This window comes from Mustela putorius, unplaced genomic scaffold (assembly GCF_011764305.1).
Source record: "Mustela putorius furo isolate JIRA1106 unplaced genomic scaffold, ASM1176430v1.1 tig00003836_pilon_pilon_pilon, whole genome shotgun sequence".
NCBI classification, from domain to species: Eukaryota; Metazoa; Chordata; class Mammalia; order Carnivora; family Mustelidae; genus Mustela; species Mustela putorius.
The window spans coordinates 26,512,675-26,533,773 of NW_025421989.1; the positions used below are offsets into that span (position 1 = coordinate 26,512,675).

The following is a 21,099-nucleotide window of genomic DNA, read 5'->3' on the forward strand; positions in this document are numbered from 1 at the left end:
AATACTAAGGCCCATATAAAAATAGATACAGAAAACTTTGTGGGTTTTTTATAGACCTACCCCTCACCCCCACCACACTGGCCAGTCAGAGAAAAATCTGAAAGAAAACTGTTTTCAGGTTGTTCTTATTGATTTCCTCCTTGGGAAAACAAGACCACACTTTTGCCAAACTGTTAATGTTGCATAAAAAATTTTCTGGAGACCTTCCAATCCTCAAATTCCTAATGACTGTCAGGTCATCACTGTGAACATTTACATTATTTCTTTATGATGCCCCGCTGTGTGTTAGTGTGGAACTCCGACAATATTTGCCCTCAGAACTTAGAATTTTTTGAACGAGAACGCAGCCTAAAAAGAGGAAAACACAAATATTTTTAACATTTGATAAGAGCTCACTTCAGAAAGCTGTTTTAGATCTGTTAAGAATCATTTGAAATTAAATCTCTTCCTTTTTTTTTTTAAACAAAAAAGGTGGGCATGTCTCCTCTATCACTAAAAATCTTTAGGTCTGCTTTTTTTTTTTTTTTTTTGGTGGAAGAACGTACTTAGAAACTGAAACACGTGAGGCGAACTCCTGGTATTAAAAGGTACCTGACAAAGCCGACAGAATCGGGGTACTTAAACATCAATCCTATACATGTATGTGTGATGTGTGAGGGAGGTTTTATGTGTGTGGCTATCGCTGTTTTTCTGTCATGGGTTCTCACTAGTGAATCAGTTACAGCTGTAGGGTTAGGGTTATGCTAAACATCTAATTGTAAGTAATATCCATTCATTGTAGAAAATTGCGAAGAAAACTACCTAACATTCTATTAACTAGAGAATGCAAATATTACCATCTGAAGTAACATCCTATCCTTCCATCAATCAGTGCTCAAATGCTACTTTTTCAGTCCAACCAAAATGCTTTCAGGCTCTAACAGCACGGTGCCCAGAGCTCAGGGAGAAGGCGCAGGGAGAACACCTAAATGTTCTAGGGACAAGGGACGGTAACAAACGTGCCTTTATCAGACTGGCTGGGGATCTGGGCCAATTCGAGAATGGAAGTCTTCTTAGAAGTGGCACATTTAGGAAATGTGTCCTGTTTCCTGCATATTGTGAATCACTATAGCTGCCACAGGGAGGGGCAGAGGCAGAGGTGGAAGCAGGCTCCCCACTGAGCAGGAAGCCCGATGCAGGGCTCCATCCCAGGACCCCAGGATCATGACATGAGCCAAGGCAGATGGTTCACCGACTGAGCCACCCAGGCGCCGCGGTGAGGTACTACTTTACTTTAGACCGATATCGTCTAAAACACTGAACATACCCAACCACGCGGCAGTTTTGTTTTCATGGTACCTTTCATAAACTGCGTGCAGATGACTGCTTCCAACACTTATTCTAGAGCTCAAAGTAGCAACTCGGACCTAAAGAGCTATCTTGTGACTAAAAAAGATAAGCCAATATACAAAAATCAAAAAGAAATGAAACGTTTCTTTTTAGTATGTTACACTTGGATTTCAACTTCGAAACACTGGAAGGGGTGGGTGAGGGCAGAAATAACACTTAATCTTGTAGGTCATCTCAGGGTTATAGAATGTAACAAACTCCACCACATGTAACCAACTCCACCATTCCCAACACTGGAAGGAAGGGTGCCTACTGTCTAGGAACCCACTGTACCATCTGTAGAAATGCAACGGTTTGTCCCAGAAATACTACTCAAGTCACTCTCTATCTACGGGTGAAACCATCAATTCATACATATTTGTAGCAGGTGCACAGTAACCCACATGGGCATGCTTTAACTGAGTTAATAAAAATCAATGAGATGAGTGAAAATGCTAATAGAGAACCCTGAGCAAATCCCAGTGTAGCCCCAGAGAGCTGTGTGGCCCTGATAAATGGTTTCTTTGCACCTGACTTCACTGCCCTGTGAAATATGGACATTGGTATCTTCCACAGCCCACAATGGTTGCATACATGTTCAATGCACAGTACACACAGTGCACTCTCAACACTCAGAAGATGTTCTTGAATGAGTCTCTGTTTGGATAAAAATTAGCCTATTAACATCTGACTGTAACACAAACACTGGTAATTTTAGTTCTGAAAGTCTTAAGACAAATTTCAACAGTTAATTTCTTTTTTTAAAAAAATATTATTATTATTATTATTATTATGACAGAGAGAGACAGTGAGAGGGGAACTGAAGCAGGGGGAGCTGGAGAGGGAGAAGCCAGCTTCTCACTGAGCGGGTAGCCAGATGCAGGACTTGATCCTAGGACCCTGAGATCATGACCTGAGCCAAAGGCAGACGCTTCATGATTGAGCCACCTAGGCGCCCCTCAACACCAGTTAATTTCTTTCTTTTTTTTTTTTTTAAAGATTTTATTTATTTATTTGACAGAGAGAGATCACAAGTAGGCAGAGAGGCAGGCAGAGAGATAGAGAGGAAAGGAAGCAGGATCCCTGCTGAGCAGAGAGCCCGATGTGGGACTCGATCCCAGGACCCTGAGATCATGACCTGAGCTGAAGGCAGAGGCTTTAACCCATTGAGGCACCCAGGTGCCCCGGTGACCACTTATTTTAAAGTGGCTGCATTTTACGATAAGTGACTCATATCAGTAAAGTTGACTTCATCAAAGAAAAAGCTTGTAAATAAATGAGTTCTCAATCCCCCTGCAACTGTGGAATTCTATTATCACCCAAAGTCAGGTGACCTGCCCAAGGTCAGAAATCCTGCCAGATTACCAGCCTGGAGTGTACCACCACATTTGAATTATTGAGAAAACTTCAGAAATATGATGATAAAAGGTGTATTTAATTCCTACTGAAGGTACAAACATCTACTCATTGATAGTTCATAATTAGCTTTTTGTCAACCACGTTTGTGGTTTCTCATTACAGAGCAATTAAAAGCAAACCAGTAGAGAATACAATGTAATGAAATGGAAATGCGGCCTTGGTACATTACCTTTAGGTGAAAAAAAGTTGATTATAAAACAGAACCATCCAACTTTTGTAAAAATGTATATACAGAAAGAAATTTTTGAAGCTACCTACTAAATTTTTAAGTATTAGTGAACTCTAAGAGGTGGGTTACAGAGATTTGCCTTTTCTTCTTTTTTGTCTATTAGCTTGCCTATATTTTTAAACTTCAAAAAACCTGAATTATTAATTTTATAATAAAGATTTTTAAGCAAAAGTAAGTTCAAATATTATAACTACAAGTCACTCTGATTAGAGATAAAACATTACAAGTGGCCTGAATGGGTGTAAACCTGAGGTTATAATCAGGAGGCCCACAGACGAGTTCAAATTAGCTCTTGATTGACAGACTTCTCATTTCTTTTGAAAAATGACAAGTCCTGAGAGCACTGGTCTAGGACGGCCTGCTTGCCCTGCAAAACTGCTGCCTACTTCAGATGAGGCCTCCGGTCTCTCTCAATTTGCCAAAATATGAGCATTTAAGTTTTCCACCTGTGGTCTCAACAGTGCAGCACTGTAAGCCAGAAATATCCTGTAAGAACTGAAAATATAACACTTAAAGAGTAGCTGATGCCAATTTTCTTAAAATTTTTAAAAGTGTTGTGTACATATGTGCAATGCATACACACACACACACACCCTATACATACGTACATAGATACTGCTAAACTAAAATGATATAGCATTAATTGAAATATAATGTATATATCTGGCCAGAATTACAAGTGACATCTTTTGTTTTTCAGCTTTTTATTTGTATTTTTTGGATTTTCTATAAGGAAGTAATCTCATGCATAATTAGAAAAAGTCTGAGAAAACAATTTTTTGATTAATGTCTCCTACCCCTGCTCCACAGGGAGCCTGCTCCCCCCCCCCTCTCTGCCTGCCTCTCTGCCTACTTGTGATCTCTGTCAAATAAATAAAATCTTAAAAAAATAAACAAATATATAATGTCTCCTACCCCATCGCTGTAATTTCAATTCATTAACCAACGAGAACTCATTACAGCAAGTCAACAATAGCCACACACACACACACACACACACACACACACACACACGTGTGCTCACACATGCACAAAATTGGTCTGATCACCCTGATTCCCATGGGCCCTGTCACATAATTTAAATCCCAAGAGTTCACCTTATGCATTTTAGTCTACAAATACAACCATTCACAAAGAAGCAGACTTTAAAAATAATTTTAGTAGTACAGAAGACTTATTTCTTTAATTACATAAACAACAACAACTAGTTACTATGCAAGATAATTCATTTCAGATTACTCTCCAAAGATCTAAAACGGTACAGAATGTACTTTCATGAAGCATTAAAAGAATTATGTTTTTTTAAAGATTTTATTTATTTATTTGACAGAGAGAAATCACAAGTAGGCAGAGAGGCAGGCAGCGAGAGGGGGGGAAGCAGGCTCCCTGCTGAGCAGATCATGCGGGGCATGACCTGAGCCAAAGGCAGTCTTAACCAACTGAGCCACCCTGGCGCCCCTTATGTTTTCTTCTTATTTGGAGGCTGTGTGTCTGTTCAAAAAATTCCCAGTTGTGAGGGGGAAGAAAATTGTCAGGCTCTCACACAAACAAGACAAGACATAGCAGAGAAATCGTTTAAATGTTCACATGGATGACCTGATGGGTTTGGGAATTATAAGCACTGGAAAAGAAAATTCCTAAACCTGTGGTTTGGCAAAAGTGCTGTCTTGAGTTCACAGGGAAGAAATCGATAAGAACAACTTGAAACAGTTTACTTTCTTGGTGGGAAAAACAATTGTCATAAATTGCAAGTATTTTTTTTCCCCATCCTTCTATGCAGCAAAGAAAACTACAAAGACCTTTTGGCCCTCTCAGGTATATTGAATTTTCAGCAATCAATGACATTCTAAAACTTATTTTTAAAGAACCTCTGTGAAAAAGGAAGCTGTCAATTTTGGGTAGAAAGGTGTCGTGTTCACCCTTTAAACAATCTCGTGACAGATTTAGACAACCAACAACGTGCATGCTACGAGCCCTTTATCCTGTGGGTCACCTGCCATTTAACCTGAAGCAAACGTGGCCATGTCCTTACCTAACGACTGGTAGAGCTCTGTCATTTTGGGATGGTCCCAGCAAGTTGTTTGGGTCTCGTGGCTAAAACAGAAAATACAAAGAGAGACTTTAGAATTTATAATAGGTAGTGAAGGAAAGGAGGAAAGAAAAGTATGGTTTGCTTCTAGTTCATTCGGCAACGTTACTTCAAAGGTTACTTCAAAGGACTTCGGTCCACGCAGTTGAGAATGTTTCTTACAAGCAGCGAGAGGCTGCTACCATCGCCCTTAAAGGGAAAAGCAACACGAATACGCTTTGGGAACCAGAATTGGTTTCTTCTTGGCACCCACAAGTCAGTTGTGCTTCTGTTGTTATAAAATGACTTGGTTATATAATCAATAATCAAAAACCAGTATTTCTTCGCCTGTCCAATGTAGACTGTTCAGAAGGGACACTGACAAGGGTTACTCAACCATGTCGAAGAGATACAGGACATTGATTCAATAAATAAGTCACCTCACTTCTCAGTGGCTTTCACGACCCTTGACATTTTTCCTTCTCCATATCCAGGTCTCATACTCACAATGACGGCATTTCACTTCGCTTACGGTCTAGCCAGTGCCTGTCCTACCTCCCCTCTCCCCATGACTTCCTTCTCAAGTGCCTTTTTCCCCCCAGTACTCCACATACCGGCCCACCTTCTCCTATATTTACTTGGGCCTGAATGAAGCATTCACAGTTCTCTCCCATTTCTTGAAGTTCAGCTGAGTGTAGTTGCCAGCTATCAGCTCTGGCCACAAAAAGAACAAAACACCTTTGTTCCTAATTCAGTTGCATGAATAAATCCGGAAGAGATAACCACATATACTTTTGCTTACTTTGGCCCATCTACATTAAATCCCCATAGCATCGTATTTCCCATTTTCAGGGATTACATGATGGGCTCTGATAGGGTAAAAGGCAGCCCTGAACACAGGTATTACAGAAGCCATATGCACAGCCTGTTCCTGATCTTCAGGGGAAGGGTAGGGGCTGCAGGGAAGAGAAACCACTTACATGTGGACACTTCAAGGTGAACACCAAGTACAGATGCCTCACGCGGAAAGAAGAGTTTGGGGAGGGCGACGATGTCAAGCGACCTCAGCACAGAGTTTCAATGTGAGGACTGGATTCTGGCTCTGAGCCCTACTGACTGCACAATCTGGGGCAGGCCTCCTCACTTGGGATTCTGTGACCAGCATGTTCTGGTGCTCAGTGCATGGCTCCTTTGGTCATTCTGTGGCCCCCAAACTGACGCCCACTGAAAGCGAGTTTTTCTAGTTGCTGACACTATAGACGCGGATCCACCTTGCTGGCCAAGCCTAAGAGCCTTTGTAGAGAACCAAAAAACCAAAAAACAAAACAAAACAAAAAGAAAACACACTCCCTGTGAATGACCTGTTTAAAAAGCAAGTTAAAAGGAGAAATACTTATTGTGGTTTGTGAAATACGACAGTAAATGTCACAAAGTGGGTGGAAATTCCCCAAACTGTACACCTTCCAAGACCATCCCGTCTGATATTCGCCATCCAGGAATGGAAGAGGAAAGACTCCGGGAAGAAAGTTTCCGAGACAATGCTGACTCGCCAGGGGCTGTTTCGGTCTCTCCTGCACACACGCTCATTTCTGGTTTCCTCTTCCACAGAGACAACTCTCGTGTGAGGAGGCCAACAGGGGCTTCTCAGCGGAGGGAACATACCAGAGTGACGTCCAAGTCTTAAAGGGCAAGGAGAGCCGAAGACGCATGCACGCGGTCCGTGCTTTCGGGGGTTTTAGGAAGCACCACAACCAAGCTGGTTTCTGATCTGGAGAAGAGGTGGGCGGAACTGGTACTTTATATGCACAGCACAAGGAGGCTGCAGCTTGCAGCTTCGTGGAAAAAGTGTTGGCTTGTTCTCGGGTGTTTTTCAGCTCGGAGAGTGCCCAGCAATCAAAGACCACCCTGCGTTTAGGCCTCTGTCCTTTCCCAAGGCCATGCATATGGGAACACCAGGGAGGGAGGGAAGGAAAAGAGGGGGGGAAAGCACGTGTGTCCAAACATATGGGCCCTTAATTCCCACAATGCATGACAATAAAGTCCCATCTCCGTGCTGTGTGGGAGGACTGTAGCATCTTCAGTAGTAGATGGGCAGGAAAAACGTCTGTCTGAGCTGATCAACCCGACCAGACAGAAGCACAGACAAGCGCTCTGAAGTGGCAGCATCTGTAATGGACTTCAAAGGGGAAGAAGAACACCGTGCCTGGGTGAGTCGTGCCAAAGGCAATTCCCAAAGAAAAGAGAAACTTGCATAGGAGCGACAGGAGAATCCCACAGGGAGTGAATGTAAACCGCCCCCCCCCCCGCCTCTTCATGAGGCTGCCTCGCTCTAAAACAAACCTCTTGATGGTCAATCTACAGACATTTCTACCTTTCCAAAGAATTTATTCCAGTGGGTCAAAATGGTGAGAAGGATTTTCAAAACCGTTTTCATCCGTGAGTCCTTAGTGTAACCACAGTTTCCTTTGCTGGATGACAGCAGAAAGTCTAAGCCCCAGCGTGGAGCCCCACTTCACCGGTTATTTTCCCACTTACCTGTGATACTGGGTAGGAGGCCTTGAATAACCTAGATAAATGAACCCAAACGAATCCAAAAGCCCATTCTCTTTTACCTCCTTGCCCTCCAACACGCAAGCCTTTTCTTTGTAAGCAATGCCAAGTAACCAGAAAACAGATTGGGATTTCATCTGTACAGTCTTAGTTTCACTTCAGCTGCAAACCAGAACCAAGCAAGAGAAGGGAACACAAGTGGAAAGAAGGAAAGAATAAAGGGTGTGACTAATCCTCACAAATAGAAAAATAATCTCCTCACCATTTAATGCTGAGAACGACTGACAACCCAGCTCCAACGATTTCCGATTCTTTGGGAACTATAAGATGAACCAAATGTTCGCTTCACTGCATGTGGGTGTTTTCGGTGTGTGGTGAATTCACAGCCCTCGTGAGACATACTGAACCTCCCCCCCCAGAGAAAGAAAAGATGAATATGGACAGTAATCCACCGGAGGCACAAATCTGCGAGACTCCTATCTACATCCTGCCTTATAGGACAAGCCCATTTTGGGCTAGTGATCAAGAGAGATTTTACAGTTATATTTATTACTCTGTGTCTCGCTTCCAAAACAGTGGTGAATCAGAAGCAGCTCAGGTATATACCTGGAATGTACAGAAAGAGATGCCCAGCCGGGAGCTGGTGGTGGGGGTGTGAGTCGTGCCATTCTTGGTAAGTGTCTCTCTCTCTCTCTCTCTCTCTCTTTTTTTTTTGTTCACTTTTCACATCAGAAACGTGCTCTCCATATCCCATGCCCAACCAAAAAGGAAACTCTGAAACCTGCTCACAAGTTAGCGGGCACATCTTTGGTCAGTCTCCGGATAATAATCATGTTCCACGTAGATCAAAATTCTGCATGCCCATTAACACAGAGACGAGTTTTGTAAATAATCCTTAAGATGCTCTATAAAGCTTTAAAACATGTTACTGATTTTGGCCCTGCTGGTTCCAAAGCCTGGTATCAGATATGCCTCTTGGAACAGCCTCACAAACTCTGACTTCCCCTCCTTTCAAAATGTGTACAAACTACAATAATCTCTCTTTTCCCTTTTATTTGGGGCCATGATAAGAAATGCAAATTAAAATACCAAACCACTGGATGTGACAAAAGACCCCGGCAACACCCACTTGTCAATAATAAGAAATTAAAGCATTACTCTACTGAGCACAGGGCTGACCTAATTTCCTACCATACAATTTAAATTTTCTCTCACCTTCTTTAGTTTCAAGTAGTGTGCAAGGTTATAACTGCTTCAGAGCTGTTCCTGCTGTCAGTGCTGGAATAATCAGACTTATTGGAATTGCTTTTTTAGTTTCTTAAAAACAAACATTAAACAGTTATAAAAAGTAACAAATTTCTACTTGGGGGGGGGATGGCAGTTGCCTAATTAAAATAAGATTTCTTCTGCTACCATTGTTACTGGGTACTGAAAATATTCCAAACAGTTGCCTTTTTTAAAAGTATCTTTTTTCCACTACGTCCCCAGGAGGAAACTAATCGCTACGCAGCAGTATAAAAAGGTACCGTTCTTTTGCAATTTGCAGAGGATTAGAGTTTGGCTTCATATATAATCTGGAACCCATTGATCCACACACACAAAATCATTTCCCTTTAATCTGGAGATCAGACTCTTTTTCTAGAGGAACCTTGGCATTTGCATGCTGAATGTTGAACTTGGCTGGCACTGCTGGAATACCAGCAGGGTGGGAATGGGAAAACATATTTAAAAGTTTCTGCTACCGTGGAGGGGGTTCTGGGGAACGGGTGTCAATCTGGGCATCATAAATCCTATTCTAGTCCCTGCTTCTTGTTCCCTGGGATATTAACATTTTATTCTGTTTGGCTCAAGGCAGGCCAAAGATGACTGCCTCCGTGATTGTGCCAGCTGTTACTTGTCCTCCCTCTATTTGCTTTTTGGGCTTAAATCCCACCCACCCTCAACTTTGGCCAAAGCAATTTCACTTCAGGGTTGTGTCCAATCCAAGATCAAACAACGCTGTCTGAAACCAATTCCATGGTGATCAAGGGTCAGAGACCTTTCACATAACCGTGTTTTTTCATTTGCTTCTCTAGCTTCTCCAAGAGCAACTGTATCCTGCAAAGAGGGGATGTGGCACAAGGAAATAAAAAACCCAGGCAAAAGAGAAAGGGTGATGGGGGGTGACCAGGAGAGGTGACAGGGATAACAAAGCAGGGAGTCCGAGAGGAGCTTTCAGCCAAGGAAGAATGTAGACTTCACTTAAAGACTTAGGGTCGCCACGGAAATCGGATGCCCTTTTTTTTTTTTCATGATGTCAAAGCATTTGATAGTTAATATTATGCCTCCGTCAGGCAACTGAACCCTTTCAATTTCGGCTTCAAACTTAACTTCAGATTTAACGGATAAACTGTGCTGCCCTTTTCGTTGCCGAGATCAGATGTGGAATGACAAACTTCGGTTAAAGATGAGCACAGGCACCTGGAGAAACCCGAGAGAAGAACACCCAGAAACGACTGCACACACAACCCCAGAGGGCAAAACAAAAAACCACCATAACAAAACACTTTATCCTCCCTGTATATCAAATCCTGGACTTCTGGGCTTTAATTGCTTTTTCTCTGTTTCCTGATTTCTGCAAGTCGTGGGGGCATGGAACGAACACAGTAAAAAAGCCAACAAGGGGAATGTCAGTTGGAATCCTCGGAAGAAATCAGGCAGAAAGTTGACCTTTTGGCACTTGCAGTGCAATGGAAGGTAAAACCTCGCGCGCCCCTTCCCTCCGCGAGGTCGGGCGACAATTTAGGAACAGCCTGTCTGGCTCACGTTCACACAGCCCGGGAAGGAGCAAAAAGCTCCCGCGGCCCCAATCGCCGCGTGGAGAACGCGCTATTCCCTCCGGGTAGGGCGAGAAATCAGCTTTTTTTCTCCAAGCCCATCCCAAAGCCAGAGGAAGGGGCTCGCCGCAAGCCTGGCGCTGAGGGGCAAGCCCCGGGGGACGCACCTGCAGCGGCGCAGCAAGAACCCGCGGGGCAGGTTCCCCGACGCCGGGCCGCCCGGCGTCCCGCCGCTGCGCTTGTCCAAGTTTTGGCCGCCTGGGTTTGCCCCCTGCTCGTGCCACAAGTGCACGGACTGCGGCGATCCGAGGGGGCTGTGATGCACTTACCCTTTGAGCTGCTCTCTCATGGTTGCAAGGGTTCGGCGGTCGAAGGAAGGCGCGAGCGGAGGAGTGAGTTTTCCAGAGCCGCCGGGCTCCCCGAAAGTCGAGCGCCGCCGCCGCCCAGGCTCGCAGCTGAAAGCACTGCGGAGGAGCCGGCGCGGGCAGGCAGGCGGGCGGGGAGGGGGCGCTGCAGGCAGACGGGGCGGGGCCGGTCCGGGCTCCGCCCCCACCTAGCGACCTGGGAACCCGGACTCCCAGAGACCCAGCAGTGGGGAATCGGCCTCGCCAAACGGAAAGGAAAAAGGAAAGACCGACCGAGGCAGAGATTTAAGGTTGTCCTAGGAACCTGAAAGCCCCACACCGCCCTGCTAGCACCGTCTTAAAACCTCCAGCAAGACTACTTGTTGCCTAAATAAATGACCTAGGTGCAAATGACCTCATTGCAGATAATTAAGTGTGTGGGTTCAGAGTTTGTTTTTTTCAGAGAATGAGAGAGAAAAAAATCACAGAGTTCTCCCCGCCCCAGCTTTCCCTCAATCCAAGATTAAAGTGGTAGGACTGTAAGGACATGAAACTCAGGTTATGCTCAGCCTGGGCTAAATGAGCTTCTTAGGAAGCATTTGTATTTGTGAAACGGCTGTGGGTCTCAAAGTGGGGGAGGGCAGTATCAGCGTCACCTGCGAACTTTTGATGAATAAGAATGCTGGAGTCTCAGCCCAGACCTACCGAATCAGAAAGAGCAGACTGAAGTTTGAGAACCACTGGTTACAGGCTCTAAAGAAAACACCACCACCACCACCAGTGGTGTGGCATGATTTAGTCTTTTGTTATTATTTTTGACAAATCTAAAAAGGAAACCATTTCTAATGGAACGTTTTATCAGAAAAGTGGCAGGGGACAGACAGTTCAAATACTGCTAATCCTAGAGTGTGCCATGTGACGATGCAGGTTAACTGTGCAAAATTATTTCAAGCAAGGAAATATTCTGAAAAGAAGGCAGCCTTCATTAGCACAGTAAGTTTTTGCAACCTTCACATAGTACCTTCCATTAGAGTCCCCGGAGTATTTTAAGATAATGTCCCTTTGTGGTTCCATTGTCCCTCCTTGTCCATTTATTTTGTGGGCCTGCTTTTTCTTTTCATCTTCTTTCAACTACTTGCCTTTCACTCTCTCTTCCGGTCCATTCCTTCCACTTCTGTTTACAGTTAAAAACATGCCCCCCTTTTTCTTTTTAAAATATCCTCTTTTTTGCTCAACACTTCCCCACCCCCACCCCCGTAGAACGTTGTAGAACATTTGAGCTAAAAGGACTGCGGACATCAATCTCCCTTTACTGTCTGCTACAGAATGACAGAAGAGGCAAAAAATAATAATAATAAAGTACAGGAACAAAAGGGAAAGGGGGTGCCAGGTTTCTTCATTCCTGTTGACAAACCAAATAAAAATGTAAACGTTATCACTAAAGCCTTGTGCATGTAGGTAGGATTGGTTTTGCTATTTTAAAGCAAATAAAGCACTTCTGCTGGCACTCGGCCTCATAAATTGAGACTTATTAATGATGTCTCTTAGCAATTTTGAGCCAGCGAGTGGTGGAGGCAGCTTCTATTATGGTCTGAGGGGGGTACACTAGGATTCCCTTTGGGTGAGGCTGTCCCTTGGTGGAACTGCAGATTCTAGGTCTGCCTCTGTCTTGGTGAGGGAAGAAGGATTAGTATTCTGTGATGAGAAAGTTGTGGCCTTTGCTATTAATCAGTGACCAATCCCTGTGTCAATGTGGCAAATCACTTAAATACTGTTTATGTTTATTTCAATGAAAAGACACAAACCTCACAGCATGGACATTTGTACACATCAGAAATCAATCAGTTAAAGGTTTGCCACACCTGTGCTTTGTCATGCTTCTCCTTTCTCGTTATTTTTGTTTTATCTGTTTGTTTTACACTCTGAAATTACCCACTGAAGATTCAGGCCTGATAGGTTTCTCTAAAATATAAACACTCAAGTCTTTTTTCTCACTGCTCACTGGGGAAACTACTAGGAACCATTCGCTGGACAATGAAAAAGAATGGAAAATAAGAAATCACTATTCTGATTTTTCTCTTCTCTTAAATTTGACAGATGGCAATCCTCAAAAATACATCTTTAAGTTCTTTTTTAGACTGGAGTTATAGGCACTTGAAGACTTGTTCCCAACTCTTGATGTTATTTTAGAAATTAAATACTCCAAGAATTATTAAGAAATGACATGGGCATCACAGTAACTGTTTTATTGTCAGTTTGAGTTAAATGATGAATTTGCTTATTAGGAAAAGGCATTAAGAAAAGGTAATTTGTAAATCTTCATATAAAAATTCTGTAATGATGCTGCGTATGACAATACGTTGTTTATAGTAGCTGTCATTACGGTTTTGGCGTGAATCAGAGACATGAAAGGAACATGGGGGCTCTGTCACTGGAAAGGACAGATTGCAATTCTGACTCCAGAACTTACCATGAGCTATACTCATGCTCACACCGTGGCGAGAATGTGACAGTGCAAGGACTGGACCAGGGAGTTTTGCTCCAAGGCCTATGACACTCTACCATGCTGCCATGGGGAGATGTGGCCTCCTTTACTGGAGGGGAAGATCTGTATTTTTTCTTTCTTCTGTGCTCGTAAGCAATCTCACTGCTGTCTGACAGCAGAGGAGGGTAGGTTTGCTACAAAGAGGGTTAAGGAAGGAATGAGATAGAGTGAAGTCTAAATTCCTCCATACCCGAAACTCTAGTCTTTAAACCCCTTAAAAAATGTTGCTTAGAAAAACGTAGACCTCTCTGATGGAAGGGACTGTGCTGGATATCCCCTCAGTCTCCCCTCCAGCTCTATTCTCTGCCCTTCTTCCACTCTGCTCTGCGCTCCAGGAGGCTGGGCCTCTGGGGATGTCATCAGTCAGGCTCTTGGGTGTCCTTTGGCTTTCTTTTGCCCTCAGCTAACGGGAGGCCAGGAGGAAAAGCCTACAGCAGGAGATAAAGGACAGGAGGAGGGAGATGTTTGCATTTTATTCCTCAAGCTCCCTCCTGTTGGCCTTGGACCTGGCAGTGGCTAAGTTCCTTTACCCATGGGCCACAAGCTGGGCTGGCATTTCTACAGCAACAGTGTTTTCCAGGTTCTCCCTTTGCTCTTGTTCTTCCCCTGACACTGCTCACGTTTTTGTAAATAGCCTTTTTCTTACATTCTTTTCAAGTAACACCTTTGCATGTACCATCTATTTCTTCCAGGCTCCTGACCAAACAGGGACTCATCCAGTCAAAGTCACCCTCTGGGTCACTAAATTGGATGCTGAATGGGGACCCCCGGTAGGAGGAATAACTCCGACTGTTGGAGCTAAAAAGAAGACTGGGTTCATTCATTCAACAGTTCTATCTAGAAGCCTCCTCAGTAGGTGCAAAAGGAGCCTCTGGTCGGTTGGGGGTAAAGGCAAATCAACAATTACAAATGGTGGTAACAGCAGGTGTGAAGGTAAAGAGGCCACAAACAGCTTTTTCTTTTCAAGAGCTTCAGTGGTCTGATCTTTGGGAGAGAATGTCAAGAGATTCAGTAGGTGGCCAAATTGAGAATGATCCAGAGTTTGACTTGTGTCCTGAAAGGTCTGAATGTGAGCACCAGTGTGGTTCTGTCATATTTGCCTTTTAGAAAAAGGACTCAGGAAATGGATGGGGGCTGGGTCAGAAGAGTCTGGAATTAGAAGACCAGATACAAGGGGACTGCAGTATGAAGACGATCTGAACAGTGGAAGTGGCACGGAGTGGAGAAATAATAAGGTTATATATTACAGGAGTCATGACTGATCAGACACACCGATGGAAGAAAGGGACAACCTAGGACCCTGGGCCTCAAGCTTGGCCACCACCGCATCTCACCACCCTGCAGGTCTGATCTAATGGCCTTGGGCACTGAAATTTTTAAGAGGATTCTCACAGGCAGCCGAGGTTGAGTCTCTCTGCTCTGGGGTGAATCCCAAGCCTGTATGAGTAATATTCCACAAGCCAGGAATGTCAGGAGGAGGGGGCCAGGTTCAGGCAGAAGAGGGCCAGGGAGAGAGGATCAATTCACTCTTAAGCATGGGGAGTTCGAGGTGGCCGTGTGATGTAAAAGGGAGTCCCACATCCGAGCCCGGAGCATAGAGGGGAGATGTCTGGATTGGAGCCACTGGTTTGAAATGTCAGTGCTGGAAGGTCAAGGTTGTGGATGAGGCCAAGGGCAGAGGCCAGGCTGCTCGCTGTTCCACAAACACATGCTTTTCCTTTTATGCTGCTTGAAGGTCAGAGTTAGCCAGGTTTTACGAATAAGAAATGAGGAGCAGAATGGGAAAGGAGAAAGACAGGGAATGGTTTGCGCTGGGCACTTGCCTGGGGATGGCCCTGAGGGACTTCACCACCCCCCAGGGGCCATCTTCCTCTCGCTCCAAGAGTCTCCACCTGAACTGCCTAGCCTTCCCTAGCCCATCTTAAGTTTAAACCGCATCGTTTTCTAAAAATCATTTGGAATGTAGGTACTACCTCAGTTAAGCATAATAGGTATTTTACAGTAAAATTTCACCATCTCGGTGTTTAGCAAACCTGTAAGTATTCCGTGTTTCTCTGTGCAAAGTACAAGTGTGAGCTGTGAGCACTGAATCGGACATCTAATAAATGCTTACAATGATGGTGAGTCACTGCTAGTTAGGGCAAATACCACGGTGCACTAATTAAAATATGTGTAACAGTCTCTTTAGATCCATCTGAAACCAGCATCTTCTGGATGTAAAAATCTCCAGTCAGTTCATATTAACTAGTAAATGAAGAGGCATCTACATTCAGACCCACACAAAAGCCTATTTTTCCAGGCCCTTCCCCTGCAGGGAGACAGAGGAAGCCAGGCTGAGGAAAGTTCTCGGAGCCAGCTGCCATCCAAACCAGAGATTTCACCAAATAGGTTCCAAATCGAGTTTCACTCAGATTCCCTCTCATGTGGTTTGCTTCTAATAAGATTTTTCAAAGCTTCCCAGAGACACCTCTATCACACCGAACATCTGAAAAGATGTGAAGTTGAACATCTTCACAAAAATAAAGCCACACTTCATTAACCTTACGGGCCAGCGGTTGCTTCCCAGGAAAGAGTTCGGGTACCTATTAGCCTGCCAGCTATAGCTTATCCCATGAAAAGCAAACAGACGGCCTCCTGCTAAAAATGGGTAACCAGTTAAGGTGGTTCCAGCAGACCTAAGACAGCATTCCCAGTCTACCTTAACAAGCGCTCAAAGCTGTAACTATCTGTCTGCCTTTCCCAAACAATTGTGCCAAATAACAGGAATTTCAAAACTAGGCAGAAATTCTGACACTCTGCATAATCTCCCTTCCTCTTCAGCTACAAATAAGGCTTTGTATTCGATTAGACTCACAGCAGGTGAAAACCCCAATTAGTGAATTCATTCTGGGGCCTCTTTCTACCTTCCTCCCACACACCAGTTAAAAAAAAAATTAAAAAAAAAAATAATAAGGCAAGTCTCAGTCTTTTCCCAGATCACAAGTAAATTAACCCTTGGATCTACCCAATCAAGCCCTTTAAAACATAAAGAATTTTCACAAGAAAGAGACTTTCTTGACTTCATAATGGGGCTTACAGAAAATTCTGTTTTGCTAGATGTTATTGTTTTCTTCAAATCCATAAATACTCAGATTTTCCAATCTAGAAATTACAGTTTTTCTTTATACCTGAAGACTCATGAAGCCAATATAACCTAAAGAGTGATTAATGGACAGTCTGCTGCAAGAGAGAATGATTTTTAAGTTATGTTCTTATTTTGGTGCATTTGAGATGAGAGAAAATATTAAATTTTAGTTTTCACAGTATGCTTTGGCCTTAGGAAGTACACAACGTCTATATTTCATACTTTGTAAATATTTATTTGTCAAAGGAAATTCATAATTGGACAAGGATACAGGTTTGGTTTGAACATTGTAAAAAAAAAAAAGCAAGAAAGCTTTAGTTCTTAGAGTGATTTACTTACACTTTGTCAATTGCTTCTCTGGAAATAATTCACAACCCAGTTTTATTTATGAGCATATGATTAAAAAAGAGCAGCTTTGTCTCTTTTAATTGTTTCAGTCCTGTCACTTTTCTTGAAACAAGTCGTAGGACTTACTATCCACAAGAAAACACTGAACATATATCAAATAGCAACATAGCTTTTAGAGGTAGTCATTTGTTACTGTCGGAGGTTCATTTCATTTTGAGGCTTTTTAATTAAAATGCAAAATTCTACATACATGCCTGCCTAAATTACCCATTCTGAAACACTCGAATTTCATAAAAAAAATGCTAAATGCTAATGTAACCATTTTTAATACTTATGACTTGCTTCTTAAGATGGGGGGGGGGAGTAAACAAAGGAATTACCAGTCAATTAAGCGAACAAAGAAGTCACCCTGAGTTGAAACAGGTAAGAAAAATTTAATATTCAAATGATACTGAATGAAGATACAAGAGGGGATTCCCCCCCCCCTCCTTCTGAGATGAATATCTACCAGAATCAAAAGCAGCTTTTTAATCTTCAGCGAGCATATTCTGGCAGAGGCACGAAGCCAGCAAGGCAGAGCTCTGGACCGATTCTGCCCCTTAGAGGCCAGTCCCTTAACCCATCTGGAGCTCTGTTGACTCATCTGTAAAATTCAGCTACTACTGCATAGGGCCATCGTGTGGGTCAAATGACATAAGGACTAGGAAAGTGATCTGAAGGCTGGAGGATGCTGTGTTAATACAAAGTAGCCTGTTGTGCAGTTACAGTTCCTTCAAAGAAAACCCAGTATGTCCAGGAATACTGTTGGGAACACAGCACTAGAAAAATTCAGCCTAGACACTCACTTGCCATTTTTAGACTGCTGTATGAGGGGAAATGAGCAGGCTCAGAGTTTGTCTTGCCTTTTTAGCAATTTGCAAAAGGAAACTTTCCTTCTTCTGTTTTGTACATCTAAGAAGGAAGAAGTGGGTAAAGTAAGATTTTTTTTTTTTTTACAAGATAAATCAGTAACCACAAGCCAGCCATAGAAGTAAAGTTTACACCCTTTTGCTATCCTTCTGGGGGGCCTGAGAGGAAAATATCCATACTAGTCACACATGTTAAAAGGTGTATTCACGTTCATATTGTCAGAGAGCAGCGCCCTGGAGTAGTGAGAAAACCAGTGAATATTGGTTTTGCCAAGGACATTGGGAGAGAAAGATCCCCTCTACCCTGAGGGAGAAGTCTTCTTGGTGGCAGGCCTTCAACAGCCAGGATGTGATCAGAGCTCCCAGGGAGAAAGGGGGAAATGGAGGTTAAAACCAATTTAACCACTTAATGATTTACCAAAGGCTGAAGCTTGTACTCCAGCTCTGGTCTATGTTTGTCAAAGCTTTTTTTTTTTTTTTTAGATAAAAGGAAAATATAAAGGCAAGGAATTTTATTCACATATCTCTGAGAACGTTTTTTCATGTGCTGTACCCAGAGTAAGTTTTTTGTGCATATTACCGTAATTCGTTTCTTTAGATGACTGTGATCATGATGTATTTATTGGACACTTACGTGTGTCTTTGCCTATCAGTTAACCTCTTTCCACTAATCTTTACTATTTGTAAAGCCTAGAAAAATGTTTGGAGGATTGGCTGGGACATAGTTTAAAATTTCAGCTTTGTAACCAGATTACAATTACAATTACAACCAGGACCACCCAAATATGGTATAGACTTTAAGGAGCTTAGAATCTAGTGAAGGAGGATGGAGATAGAACATGAGGAAACACAGTATCAGATGGACTCTAAGTATAGAAACAGACGTAAAAAAGGAAGCAAAAGGGAAGAGTTGTTTAGCCTATTGGGTTTAAGGAACACACATGCCAATGAAGAGTTAACTAGGCTTAAATCTCAGGTTTCATGCATGTTTTTGTTTGTATATGAAGAACAGAAGCAAGTTTCTCAAACTGACTCTGTGAGCTAATCTCTCATATTAATAATTTACCGAAGCACAGATTTTTAAATGTTAACATACTGCTGTGTTATAAAATCAGATTATCTTCTTTTTGGGATTCAAAAAAGAATTCGGCCAGTATTGGCTTTTGTATCTCAGGAAGGTTAATATTCAGAAAATACTACTGTCCCAGGGCACCTGGGTGGCTCAGCTGGTTAAGCATCTGACTTCTGCGCAGGTCTTGATCTCGGGCTCCCTGCTCAGCAGGAATCTGATGATTCTCTCTGTTCCTCTCGCTCTGCCCATTCCTCGGTTTGTGCTCACACTTTCTAATAAATCTTAAAAAAAAAATACTACTGTCCCTACTAGAATATCAAATCACATTCTTGAGTTATATTCTATTGACTTGAGTCAATACTCTAGTGTGGGAATCTATATCCTCACACGTTGACTTGTTCTCATCCCTTAGAAGCCTTTCCTCCAATGATAGAAAGACAAGAAAAAAATTGGCATTATCCGTACTTGTGATGACTTTTCTTTTTAAAGAGAATTGAGTTTGGAGTGGGAATAAACAAGCATGGAGAAGTAGGTATGGAGTGGAATGGAAATGTATGCAGTGTAGACCACTGCAAATAGTCCAGTTAAGAGAGGATGAGCAAAACGGCTGAAGGGGAGTGGGAAATACAGGCTTCCTGATATGGAATGAATAAGTCACAGGAAAAAAAGTTCAGCAGAGGGAACAGAATCCATGGTATTCTAACAGCATTGTCTGGTGACAGGTGGGAGCTATATTTGTTAGCACAGCCTAAGTACACACTTGTCCAATTGCAATGTTGAACACCTGAAGCTCATGTACCATTGTGTCTCAACTCTACTTCATTAAAAAAGAAAAGCAGATCCTTTGGGGTGGGGTATAAGTATCTTTGAAAAAGAAAAGAAAAGAAAAAGGCAGAGAGAGGGGATGAAATCCTGAATTAAGAAAGTAGCATTGAGAATTGGTGTGGAGGTTGAACTCAAGACAAGTTACAGGATACAATCAATTTTACTTTTCAACCAATCAGATTTCAACCAACCGTTTCTGGAGGAAAGGGAAGACTCTAGGATTTTTGGTAATGGTGCCACTACCTGAGAATTCATGTCTGTGTATATACTACGTATGTATTTATATCTCATATTGTACCATAGGGCAACTTAGAAGGATGAATAAATTTCAAAAATGAATAGATAAAAATCCAGCATGAAGAGAATGTAAATAGAATAAAGCATTAAGAAGGGAGGAAAAGTCAGAACACTGATTTGAAGATCATCGGGCTTGATATGGTTAGTAAAATTTAGCTACATACAAGGCTTGGGGAGGACGTGGAGCAACTAGAACTCACCTGCTTTGCTGATGGGAATATACACTGGTCCAACCATATTGGAAAACTGACTTAATGCATACACGCTGAGCACATGCCTACCGAGTGACCCTGAAATGCTGCTCCTTAGTGTATTTCCAAAAGGGACTTAGACACAGATTCACTGAATGACACAGTTTAGAATGTTTCTAACATCATTCTTTGTATCAAGTGTCAATCAGCAATAGAATATATAAATCATAGCATATTCACACAACTTTATCCAATACTATAGATGAATGTGAGTTTTAAGAAGCGAGACGCAAGAGAGTACATGCTGCATGAATCCATTTACATGAAGTACCAGAACAGGCCAGATTAATTTATGGTGTTCCCATTCAAGAGAGTGATTACCCTTGGAGAGTGGGTAATGATTGGAAGTGGGCAGGGGTGGCCTAGGGGACTTCTGGGGCTGGGAATGTTCTGTTTCTTGATCTGGATGCTGGTTACTGAGGTGTGTTCAGACTGTGAAAATTCATTGTACTATCTACTTCAGATTAAACCTTTTTCTATATGCCAATATTTTCAATCCAACCTTTTTGAAAAGGGGTTCTAATTTGGCTGTGGGCTTTCTGGATGCCAAAGCAAAAGAAAAAGGGTAAGAGGAAATACCATCGAGTTTATTATTTAAATTACTGATAAGAGGAAAAGAACATAATTCTTTAAGTAAAGCAAGCCAAAATCTCAATTCTGCTCTTAGATCTAAATAAACCAAGGTTCTGATGCCCCTGAGCCAAAGCCATCTTACGGGAATCAAAGCAAAGTGAGCCGAGAATGCCACTTGTTCATAGATGGACCCAAGTTAGAGATAAAGCATGGTACGGTATTTTTCCAAACTGTAGGTCATGAACCACTCATAGGCTGTGAAATCTAGAGACTGTATCATCACGGATATTGTTTTCAATAACAAAGAAAAGAATAGAAAATATGAGAATGGATTATACGGTAAGGATAAGTAATGCTTTGTG

General features: G+C 42.6%; 1 protein-coding gene across 9 annotated transcripts in view; it reads right to left on the minus strand.

Moving 5' to 3' along the window:
- The window catches only part of DMD (dystrophin), a 2,119,021-nt gene that overhangs the window by 139,452 nt on the left and 1,958,470 nt on the right, over positions 1-21,099 (minus strand). For 5 of the 9 annotated variants that reach the window (XM_045089435.1, XM_045089434.1, XM_045089436.1 and 2 more), the window contains one exon: positions 5,049-5,110. In XM_045089435.1, the coding sequence (XP_044945370.1) occupies positions 5,049-5,110 (62 nt within the window). Of the gene's footprint in view, positions 1-5,048; positions 5,111-10,779; positions 10,935-21,099 lie in introns of those variants that run through there. The other 4 variants (XM_045089439.1, XM_045089441.1, XM_045089440.1 and 1 more) reach the window with 2 other exon arrangements.